General features: G+C 45.1%; 2 protein-coding genes across 2 annotated transcripts in view; both read right to left on the bottom strand.

Annotated features, from left to right (window-relative positions):
- The window catches only part of ARPC3 (actin related protein 2/3 complex, subunit 3, 21kDa), a 22,831-nt gene extending 17,568 nt beyond the window's left edge, over positions 1 to 5,263 (bottom strand). Inside the window, exons 1-2 of the mRNA XM_011937083.1 lie at positions 5,172 to 5,263; positions 3,457 to 3,631 (exon numbers count right to left, since the gene is read on the bottom strand). Of these exons, the coding sequence (XP_011792473.1) occupies positions 3,457 to 3,631; positions 5,172 to 5,263 (267 nt within the window). The remainder of the gene's footprint in view (positions 1 to 3,456; positions 3,632 to 5,171) is intronic.
- A 407-nt stretch (positions 5,264 to 5,670) lies between these two features.
- Positions 5,671 to 12,056, bottom strand: part of GPN3 (GPN-loop GTPase 3) — a 15,726-nt gene continuing 9,340 nt past the window's right edge. The window contains exons 4-8 of the mRNA XM_011936375.1: positions 10,969 to 11,093; positions 9,318 to 9,433; positions 9,089 to 9,185; positions 7,267 to 7,395; positions 5,671 to 6,288 (exon numbers count right to left, since the gene is read on the bottom strand). Coding sequence (XP_011791765.1) covers positions 6,226 to 6,288; positions 7,267 to 7,395; positions 9,089 to 9,185; positions 9,318 to 9,433; positions 10,969 to 11,093 — 530 coding nt within the window. The 3' untranslated portion in view covers positions 5,671 to 6,225. The remainder of the gene's footprint in view (positions 6,289 to 7,266; positions 7,396 to 9,088; positions 9,186 to 9,317; positions 9,434 to 10,968; positions 11,094 to 12,056) is intronic.

Consider the following 12,056-nt stretch of genomic DNA (forward strand, 5'->3'; position numbering starts at 1 on the left):
TTTTTGTATTTTTAGTAGAGACAGGGTTTCACCATGTTGGTCAGGCTGGTCTCAAACCCCTGACCCCATGATCCGCCCACCTCAGCCTCCCAAAGTGCTGAGATTACAGGCATGAGCCACCGCGCCCGGCAATAACCTAATTTTTAAAAATTACATTTTCCTATTGTCATGTTCTTAAAGTTATAATTACAAAATACTAAATAATGGGGTGCTGCTGTGCATCTCTTCCAATTCTATGTTTGGTGATATCACATTGGTATCTGGTCAAAGTATTTCCACCACAGAAAGGCAAACATCATACAAATCAGGGTACCCAGCCCCCAGCTAAACCAAGACCCAAGCACTATCTTTTCAGCTCTGCCACTTCCTGGCATTATGCTTTTGACCAAGGCATCATTCTTCTTCTCTTAGCTTGTTTCCAAATTTGTAAAATGAGAAGATATATATTCCCTTCAGTGGGTAGGTGTGAGTTAAAGGAAGGGAGAAAAAAATCACATTTATGAGAGCATTCTGTATGCTGATTCTTAGTTCTGCTTTTTACAAGATGCCTGGATTTTTATAAGACAACATGGGTCCCATTCATACATTCATTCACTCATCAAATGATTGCTAAGCACCTTCTATGTGCAAGACACTGTGATATAGTAATATACAAAGTAGTACAGTCCCGGTCCTTGAAGAGTAGAGAAGGCAGACAAAAAATAATCACAGGATGGGACGGGCACGGTGGCTCACGCCTGTAATCCAAACACTTTGGGAGGCCGAGGCTGACAGATCACAAGGCCAAAAGATAGAGACCATCCTGACCAACATGGTGAAACCTCGTCTCTACTAAAAATACAAAAATTAGCTGGGTGTGGTAGCACATGCCTGTATTCCCAGCTACTTGGGAGGCTTAGGCACGAGAATTACCTGAACATAGGAGGCAGAGGTTGCAGTGAGCCGAGATGGCGCCACTGCACTCCAGCCTGGTAACAGAACGAGACTCCATCTCAAACCAACCAACCAACCAACCAAACAACCCAGGATGAATCCAGGGTGCTCTATGTGCAACTGGAGCCAGTACAGGGCTTTAGAGTCCTTTTTTTTTTGGAGACAGAGTCTCCTCTCACCCAGGCTGGAGTACAGTGGCATGATCACAGTTCACTGTAGCCTCAAACTCCTGGCTCCAGGTGATCCTCCCACCTCAGCCTCTTGAGAGGCTGGGAGGAGATGCACTACCACATTCAGGTAATTTATTCTTATTTTTGTAGAGGCAGGGTCTCATTATGTTGCCCAGGTTGGTCTCAAACTCCTGGGCTCAAGCGATCCTCCCATCTTGGCCTCCTAAAGTATTGGGATTATAGGCATAAGCCACTGTACCCAGCCTAGAGTCCTGGCTTAAAATCTGGTTTTACCATTAGTAGGCAACTTTGTCCAAATTAACTTCTCTGAGGTTCCGTTTCCTCTTTTGTAAAACAGGAATCATGGTACCTACTTCACAGGGTCATTATGAGGATTAGATGGGATAATTTATAAAGTGTGTACCCCAGAGCTCAGGAGTCAAATGGTAATTACGGTATTCATAAAATATGTATTTGTGAGGCTGAATAAGGTGGCTCACGCCTGTAATCCCAACACTTAGGGAGGTTGAGGCAGGAGGACTGCTTGAGCCCAGAAGTTTGAGACCAGCCTGGGCAACATGGTGAGATCCTGTCTCTACTGAAAATACAAAAACTTAGCTGGGTGTGGTGGCGTACACCTGTAGTCCCAGCTGCTCAGGAGGCTGAGGTGGGAGGATCACCTGAGCCAAGTTTGTGTCACTGCACTGCAGTCTCAGAGACAGGGTGCAACCCTGTCTCAAAAAAAAAAAAAAAATATATATATATATATATATGTATGTATGTATTTGCAACTATGGCTTGCTCCTTTTCATCACAGGTATACTTTATCTAAAGCACTCTCTGCCTTCCCTCTCACCAAACTGTCTTGTTACCCATCTAGTTTCTTTTTTATGGACTAGGGGGGATGGAGTCTCACTCTGTGGCCAGGCTGGAGTGCAGTGGCACAGTCTCGGCTCACTGCAACCTCCACCTCCTGGGTTCAAGCGATTCTCCTGCCTCACCCTCCCAAGTAGCTGGGATTACAGGCACGTGCCACCACGCCCAGTTAATTTTTTTATTTTTAGTAGAGATGGGGTTTCACCATGTTGGCCAGGCTGGTCTTGAACTCCTGACCTCGTGATCCATCCACCTAGGCCTCCCAAAGTGCTAGGATTACAGGCGTGAGCCACCGCGCCTGGCCATCCATCTAGCTTCTTTATAGCATTTGTCACTACCTGACACTACTGTATGTGTCTCCTTTATGTTCACACTTTTATTGTCTCGTCTCCCGATTTGAACGTACACTCTTTAAGATGAGGGATTTGTTGAACTTATTTGCTGCTGTAAATAGAGCCTGGCAGGCAGTAGGTGCTCGGTAACGTTTGTTAAAAATAACGTGTGAGCAGGATGGCGCGGTGGCTCATGCCTATAATCCCAGCACTTTGGGAGGCCGAGGGGGCGGATCACCTGAGGTCTGGAGTTCCAGCCCAGCTCAGCCAACATGGTGAAACCCCGTCCCTACTAAAATGCAAAAAAATTAGCTGGGCGTGGTGGCCCGCGCCTGTAATCCCAGCTACCCAGGAGGCTGAGGCACGAGGATTGCTTGAACCAGGGTGGCGGAGGTTGTAGTGAACCGAGATCGCCTCACTGCACTCCAGCCTGGGCGATAGAACGAGACTCTCTCAAAAAACAAACAAAAAAGTGTGAACAATCACACAATAACTGAACCACCTTTTCCCGAATCTGCAAAATGGAGACCATGATGGTGATAAATCTAGCCCACAGACTGCCTGTCAGAAATTAAGTAAAATCAGACCGTCATAGATTTTTACTCCCACTCTGATGCACACGAAAAAGGAAATCTTTGGCGCCGACCGAGTCTGTGACGGCCCTATACCCAGGTGGCTCCGGGGTGACCGCCGCTGCCGGGAAGTGGGTTCTGACAAATGACAAACAGCAGAGGGAGCCTGCCCCCCAGGGCGGAGGAGGAAGTGGGCCTGACAGAAAAAGGAGAAGCTAGACCCTGGACTTGATATATGAAAAATAAAAAGCGCAACCCTTGGCTTCGCGCTGTAGTGAGGCTTTGGGAACCCTGCCGGAGTAGGAAGGACTAGACGGAGAGAGAGAACAGGGCCTCCTCACACACCCTACCCCTGGACCCCTGGCCCACTCCTGCCGCGCCCCCGCCTCCCACGACTGGCATCCCCGGGCCGTCCCAATTCTTCAGCGACCGGTCCCCTACCTTAGCCTCCCTCCTTCTCAGGCCCCCGCTTCCTCTCTGCCTTCCGCCACCCGCTTCTCTCGGCACACACAAGGTTTCTCCCCGCTTTTCAAAATCCCCGCTGTCTCCCCACACCATGGATCGAACCCTCACCGGCATCTTGGCAGCGCCTGGGTTCCAACCCAGAGGAGCAGAATCCAGGTAGAGCGGAGCGCTTCCGGTCTGGCAGCCCGGGCGGGGTAGGCGGAAGCGAAACGGAAGGGGCGGGGTGATGACGTGCAGCTTCCGGCCTTGTAGTCCCGCCTCTGGTTGCAGCGGCCGCACGGATCTGAAAGGGGGCGCCAGAACACTAGGCAGGGGCCCTGAGAGTGGCGCAGCTTGAGGCGCGCGCAGAATGGAGATGGGTCTTGCGGTTCCAGAATCTGAGATCAATCACCTCTTTTGTGTTTTTTTCAAATTTCACCTTTTCAGGGCCGGGCATAGTGGCTCACGCCTGTAATCCCAGCACTTTGGGAGGCCGAGGCGGGTGCATTACCTGAAGTCAGGAGTCCGAGACCAGCCTGGATGGTGAAACCTCGTCTCTACTAAAAATACAAAAATTAGCTGGGCGTGGTAGCATCCCAGCTACCCGGGAAGCTGAGGCAGAAGAATCGCTTGAACCCGGGAGGCGGAGGTTGCGGTGAGCCAAGATCGTGCCGCTGCACTCCAGCCTGGGTGAGAGTGTGACTCTACCTTAAACAAACAAACAAAACACCTTTCCTGTGAAGCCGCCTCCGGTCATTCTGTTTTCAATTCACCGGACTCCAGCCCCATGCCTTATCCTTCTCTCCCGCTTTTTCCCTTAGTTCTTATGATTCTTGTATTTAGTTTACTGTTAGTGCTTGTCTCCCTATCCTCGTAAATGCCAAAGACAGCACTTCGTCCGTTTTGTCCCCTGGCGCCTGTAACAGTGATGGTATTTAGGAAACATCAATATTTGAGTGAATGAATGAACTCAATGCACTGCATCTAAAAATGGAGAAACTGAAGGGCACTGGAATCTGAATCGCAGCTCCAATACATACTAGCTCTATAATTTTGAGCAAGTTAACTTGCCTCTGTACTTCAGTTCCTCACCTGAAAATGACAGTAACAGTATTTACCTCATAATTTTGTGAGGATGAAATGAATTACATGTAAAATGCTTAGAACTTACATGCTTGGAGCATACCGAAAGCCCAGGAGTTTTTAACCTATTTATTACTAGAAAACTTAGGTTAAAAGTCAAGTTCATTGCTGCCCGAGAGCCATTTCTTCTGCCAGTTCCCAGCCTGGAATAGGGCCCCATGTTCCCACATCTGATTTCGCATTCAGGTGACTGGGCAAAAAGCACCCAATTTTAGGCAAGGTCTTTTTTGACAAAGAGCCCAAGTAGCCCCATAGTCACTCTCCATTTCTTTTCTGCTTTCTTTTCTTTCCATCCTCTCTCCCAGGTTTCCTTCCTCATGGTCAGTCTCACAGCCCAGCATGGCAGCCCCACGTGAGCAAGGCCCTGCCTGCACTGAGTCCCTGTTCTATCCCCAGTACCTGGCATCCATAGAACTTCAGTAAATTTGTGTAAAGAATCATGTCAGCCCTGCCTATGAGACAGTGAAATCCTCGAGGACTGGAATTGTCAGATTCATCTTTGAAACCCTAGTGTCCAGTGGGGAAGGCACTGGAATCGGGCTCTTTACTTTTTCTCCACAGGCACATACCATACTCTCTAGAAGTTAAACCAGGGAGGACCAAGAGGGCAACTGAAAGGCTGCCTCTTCTTTCTTCCCCTCCCATGTGACAATAAAATTTCTAAGAATTAGCAACCCTGGGAGATCAGGCTGTTTCCACACTCTCTATCCTCTAAGGGCCACAGGAAAGTCCCCAGGAAGCCCAGCACATCCCCATGTTGTCCACTCATCATGCTCTTCCCTGACTGGACCATGGTGTAGACACCCGACCCTTCCCTCTAGCCTGGCCTTCCAGGCATAAGCTACCACTGATACCTACAGGTCCTCACATTTTTTTTTTTTTTTTTTTGAGATGGTGTCTCACTGTTGCTCAGGCTGGAGTGCAATGGTATGATCCTACAAGCTCCACTTTCTGGATTCAAGGGATTCTCCCACTTCAGCCTCTCAAATAGCTGGAATTACAGGCACGAGCCACCATGCCCAGCTATTTTTTTTGTATTTTTAGTAGAGACGGGCTTTCACCATGCTGGTCTTGAACTCCTGACCTCAGGTGATCCGCCTGCCTCGGCCTCCCAAAGTGCTGGCATTATAGGTACGAGCCACCATGCTGGGCTACATTTTGCTTCTTTAATTAAAATGAATCAAATTAGACACTGCACTGTACTTGTTATCTAGGCCCAAGAATCATTAAAACCTTTCTGTTTCTTTTATATATAAACATATGTATCTCAAAACATAGTTATTTTTACTTTTTAAGTTATATAAATAATATACATTTTCAATATAGGAAAATGGGAAGATACAGATAAGCAATGGTCTCATGTATATACTTGTAGCTTTTTCCCTTCGGACACACATATTTTGTTACAGTAATTCCTGCATCTCAAAAATAATACAAAAAGTGAAAATAAGTTTAGCTTTAACCTTAGCTCAGGTGCTAATTTATATTATATACAAATCTATGTGCATTCATTTCAATTTTGACTTATAAAATCTAAAGTGATGCTGTTATAACACTAAAAGATTCCACTTTAAACAGCAGCAGTTTCAGAATAATTAAAAACTTGATTCAGGCATGTGGCTGATAAAGAATGAGGTATTACTTTTTTCATTAAAATAAGTAGCTTTCTACTATTGCATCCTTTGAAGAGAAGAATGTTCTACTGGTTTGGCCACAAGCTCTTCATGTATAGATGGTTACTTTTTAGTGAACTCTTCATTCATCCTGGCATTCTTGGAAATATTCGTCAAACATAGAGGAAGACTCATCTTCACGTTCCTGACACAATGGAAACACAAAATAGAAAATATATTTATTTCCCCTCAGTCAAAACTAGTATGTGTTTAAATATTTTTCAGGTAATACCCTATGTGGAACTAATTACCCAGCACCAGCTCCAGGTGTTGCTTACAGGTAACTGTTAATAGTAAGAAAAGGCATGATTGACAGATTTTTTTTCCCAGATAAATTAATGTGCTTCTATCTCAGAAGCATTTCTCATTTGAATTTACATTCATGACGATCCTTGGCTAATTTCCTGTGATAGTGCTTTACTTCCCTGGTAGTCTAGTGGTCAGGAAAATAAAAAATAAAAAAAATTTTAAAAAATGCTTTGCTGGGCCGGGCGCGGTGGCTCAAGCCTGTAATCCCAGCACTTTGGGAGGCCGAGGTGGGTGGATCACGAGGTCAGGAGATCGAGACCATCCTGGCTAACACGGTGAAACCCCGTCTCTACTAAAAATACAAAAAAAGTTAGCCGGGCGTGGTGGCAGGCGTCTGTAGTCCCAGCTACTCGGGAGGCTGAGACAGGAGAATGGCGTGAACCCGGGAGGCAGAGCTTGCAGTGAGCCGAGATGGCGCCACTGCACTCCAGCCTGGGCAACAGAGCGAGACTCTGCCTCAAAAAAAAAAAAAAAAAAAAAAAAAAAAAAAAGAAAAAAAATGCTTTGCTGACACTATCATTAGTCTTCTCAATGACATATGTGAGGGCAGCCCAATTTCGCCTCCTCTTTGCACATACACCCAAGCTCTGAATACACAGAAGCTTCATCATACTGCCTCAACAAAAATAGAGTAAAAGTGATACAGCTTGTGGAGCACAGTGTTAATTTCAGAGATCACCCAGAAAAGCCCAGTTAACTGCCATCAGTAAGACAAAAAACTAATTTAAGGAGTCTCCTGGATTATGCAAGAGTCCAGTGAGTGCTGGCAAATATTTTTATCAAAAGCTAACAAACACCCCAAATCAGAAATTACCTTTGGTTCTTTAAATTCTAGGTCTTCTCCATATTGAATGGCAAAATCAATATGCTGCAATACAATGTTCATGCTTTCTTCATCTGACTGATCGTAAGGCAAAAATCGAACCATGCTGTAGTCATCAATCTACAAGTTGCAGATTTCAAGAAAAGTTCATTCTGAAGTTGTGCAAAATACATAATTTTCAACTTATATTTGAGTTTTATAACCATTTATACTTCTGAATAAAAACACTGATGTGTTTAGGGGAAGAGGAGGAGGAGGGATAGCTAGACACAGAGAGTAAATCATTGATTTTTCTGACTTCTGATTGGCTAGAACACTTGTTAGCTTATTACTTTAACTAGACACTGTTTCACGGGTATTTATCTGAATTCAACAACCACTGGAAATTTCACAGGAGCACAAACAGTCCTGAACTCTCCAAATGGCTAGAAATAACGAGATGTTAGTTAATTTATTGGCCACTACCAATAACTACTTCTAAATTAAACTGCTGACTGACCAGCCCACAGCCCTTTTCCTTCCTCCACTTGGCAGAAAATAGGGATGAACTGTGCTTTTCATAAAGGCGGCAAATGACTGGACACAGGCAAACATTTGACCAGGTGTTTAGGAAAAAAACCCAAAAAACTTCAACTTTTTTTTTTTAATCTTTTTTTTTTTTTTGGAGACATAGTTTTTTTCTTGTTGTTCAACCTCTGCCTCCCAGGTTCAAGCAATTCTCCTGCCTCAGCCTCCCAAGTAGCTGGGATTACAGGCGTGTGCCACCATGCCTGGCTAATTTTGTATTTTTAGTAGAGACGGTGTTTCACCATGTTGGTCAGCCTGGTCTTGAACTCCTGATCTCAAGTGATCCACCCACGTTGGCCTCCCAAAGCGCTGGGATTATAGGCGTGAGCCACTGCGTGCCTGGCCCCCTTTTTGTTTTTTTGAGATGGGGTCTCTCTGCCACCCAGGCTGGAACACAGTGGCACATCATGGCTCACTACAGCCTTGACCTCCCAGGCTCAAGGGATCCTCCCACCTCAGCCTCCAGAGTGGAACTACAGGCGTGCAGCACCACGCTTGGCTTTTTTTTGAGATGGAGTCTTGCTGTTGTTGGACTGGGCTGGAGTGCAATGGCACTATCTCGGCTCACTGCAACCTCCACCTCCTGGGTTCCAGCAACTCTCCTGCCTCAGCCTCCCAAATAGCTAGGATTACAGGCATGCACCACCATGCCTGGCTACTTTTTGAATTTTTTAGTAGAGACGGGGTTTCACCATGTTGGCCAGGCTGGTCTCGAACTCCTGACCTCAGGTGATCCACCCATCTCGGCCTCCCAAAGAACTGGGATTACAGGCATAAATCACTGCACCTGGCCTAATTTTTTTTTTTTTGAAACAAAGTCTTACTCTGTTGCCCAGGCTGGACTGCAGTAGCATGATCTCCACTCATTGCAACCTCCACCACCCAGGTTCAACTGATTCTTCTGCCTCAGGCTCCCGAGTACTGGGATTACAAGTGCACACCACCATGTCCAGCTAATTTTTTTTTGTATTTTTAGTAGAGACAGGGTTTCACCATGTTGGCCAGGCTTGGTCTCGCACTCCTAACCTCAAATCATCAGCCTGCCCTGGCCTCCCAAAGTGCTAGGATTACAGATGTGAGCCACTGCGCCTGGCCTAATTTAAAAATTTTTTTTAGTGATACAGTTGTTGCCCAGGCTGGTCCTGAACTCTTGGACTCAATCTTCCCGCCTTGGTCTGCCAAAGTGCTAGGATTACAGGCATGAGTCACTGCACCTGGCCAAAAAATCCAAACTTTAAAAGCTTACCAGTCCACATATAGCTTTAGTCAGTTTCTTGAATTTTTTGCTTCTTAAGTCACTTGTAGAATCTTCTAATAAAGAATACATGTCTGGATCTAAAAACCTTTAAAAGAGAGAAAGACTGATGAATTCAGGAGACTAGGTTTATAAACCAACCAAACTTCCCATCTAAATAAAACAGAAGGTTCATCTCTGCAATCGAGATCTGATAATAATGGAAGAAGAGTGAACTCACTTCTCAATTTCCTTTTTCGCTTTTTTACTCAGCAGATCCATTTTTGTCATGATGTTGACTTGTGGGATTTCTAGAGAGATCATGGCACTTAGGGCTGCCAAGACGCCAGAAATAAACTGAAGGAGGAAACAGAAAAGGGAAGATGAACTGACTGTTGCCAACAAAGTTATCTGGCCTTTGCATAAAGAGTCTTCCATTCCTCACTGGAACAGAACTGGCCTAAATAAAAGAAACGCAGGCTGGGCATAGTGGCTCATGCCTGTAATCCCAATACTTGAGGAGGCTGAGGCAGGCGGATCACTTGAGTCCAGGAGTTTGACATGGTGAAACCTTGTCTCTACTAACAATACACAATTAGCCGGGCGTGGTGGCATGTGCCTGTAATCCCAACTACTCGGGAGTCTGAGGCAGGAGAATCACTTGAACCCAGGAGGTGGAGGTTCCAGTGAGCCAAGATCGCACTACCACACTCCAGCCTGGGCAACAAGAGCGAAACTTGGTCTCAAAAAAAAAAAAAAGAAATGCTAGTTCAGAACATGTGGAAAAGGTAAAATTATTATTTTATTAAAAGAAATGCTAGCCATATAGAAAAAAAAAATGTTCCCTAATCAGATGCTTGATCCTTGGTTCCCAAAGGTGAGAGAAGATATAGATAACATACAGTGATCACAAATCTCAATTTAGACAGCATTTTAATTTCCTTTCCCATCTAATATTCCTTAAGAGCTATTAATAAAAAAAATTTGATCTAGGTAGTTCATAAACTGGACAAAAAGTCCTCAGAAAATTAAAAATAGACTCTTATAAAATAGCCATCTGCTTCAGTTTTTTCCCTCCTGCTACCCCCCTGCCTTTTTTTTGAGACAGAGTCTCACTCTGTCACTCAGGCTGGTGTGCAATGGTGCGATCTTGGCGATCTCGACTCACTGTAACCTCTGCTTCCTGTACTCAAGCAATCCTCCCACTTCAGCTTCCCAAGTAGCTGGGACTACAGGCACGTGCCACAACGCCTAGCTAATTTTTGTATTTGTTGTGGAGACAGGGTCTCGCTCTGTTGCCCGAGCAGGTCTGGAATTCCTGGGCTCAAGCAATCCTCCCGCCTTGGCCTCCCAAAGTGCTGAGATTATAGGTGTGAGCCACTTTGCCCAACAACCTCAGTTTTTTCTTGGTAAGCAGTTCCTCCTAAATCTCTATGATATAATAATTTACTATTTTTGATTTACAACATATTATAATAATTTAATAACAAAAGGAATACTAAGTAACTCTGGAATCATTTGTGAAATGTTCAGAATCACACAATAATTAAAGGGAACTGTCATCTGCTTGTACTCATAGTTTAAAAATCTGTAAGAGACTTTGGGAGGCCAAGGCAGGTGGATCACTTGATGTTTGAGGTCAGGAGTTTGAGACCAGCCTGGCCAACATGGTAAAACCCTGTCTCTACTAAAAATACAAAAATTAGCCAGGCATGGTGGCATGCACCTGTAATTCCAGCTACTCAGGAGGCTGAGGCACAAGAATCACTTGAACCGGGAGGCGGAGGTTGCAGTGAGTTGAGATTACGCCACTGTGCTCCAGCCTGGGCAACAGAGTAAGACTCTGTCTCAAAAAAAAAAAAAAAAAATCTGTAAGAGATTTAGCTTCAGACCTTGAATGACTCCACCATGAACTGAGAATCAACAAGAAAAACTCCACAGACTCGGAACTCCCACTGCTCGAGCTGCTGGACCAGTTGTTTCATCACAGGCAGGTGAGTGTACAACTCAATCTGACCTACATGAAGAGTATTGCAAGAATTTTAGAAACAGCAAATATGTTAAATCATCAAGTTAGAGGAAACAAATTTTCCCCATAAGATGGATAAAAATAAAAGCCAACACATTTTTAAGGGGCCCACAGCCTCTCAAAGTAATCATAAAACCTAAGGTACTGCCACCATAGGACTCCCTATTAAGTTTTATGTAGAAAATGAGATTCTCTGGTTGGGCAGGGTGGCTCATGCCTGTAATACCAGCACTTTGGGAGGCTGTGGCGAGTGGATCACTTGGGGCCAGGAGTTCAAGACCAGCCTGGCCAACATAGTGAAACTCCGTCTGTACTAAAAATACAAAAAAATTAGCCAGGCGTGGTGGTGCGTGCCTGTGGTCCCAGCTACTCCTTGGGATGCTGAGGCACAAGAATCGCTTAAACCCGGGAGGAGGAGGCTGCAGTGAGCCAAGATCACGCCACTGCACTCCAGCCTGGGTGATAGAGTAAGACTCCGTCTTTTAAAAAAAAAAGAAAAGAAAAAAGAAAGAAAGAACATGAGGTTCTTCACACTTTAGTTTTCTGCCAATCAATGTGAGTGCTACTGACCAGATACCATGGCTCACACACCTGTAATCCCAGCATTTTGGGAGGCTAAAGTGGGAGATAGCTTGAGCCCAGGACTTTGAGACCTGCCTGAGCAATACAGTGAGACCCTATCTCTACAAAAATAAATAAATAAGTGCTACAAAGATATCTATAGTTTGGGAATATTCATCAAGCTGTATACTTATGACATATATACTTTTCTGTGGGTATATGCATGGTCAATTAAAAGCAAGGGGAAAAGGGCCGGGCACGGTGGCTCAAGCCTGTAATCCCAGCACTTTGGGAGGCTGAGACAGGCGGATCACGAGGTCAGGAGATCGAGACCATCCTGGCTAACACGGTGAAACCCCGTGTCTACTAAAAAAATACAAAAAACTAGCC

Source organism: Colobus angolensis, unplaced genomic scaffold (assembly GCF_000951035.1).
Source record: "Colobus angolensis palliatus isolate OR3802 unplaced genomic scaffold, Cang.pa_1.0 Scaffold10, whole genome shotgun sequence".
NCBI lineage: Eukaryota > Metazoa > Chordata > Mammalia > Primates > Cercopithecidae > Colobus > Colobus angolensis.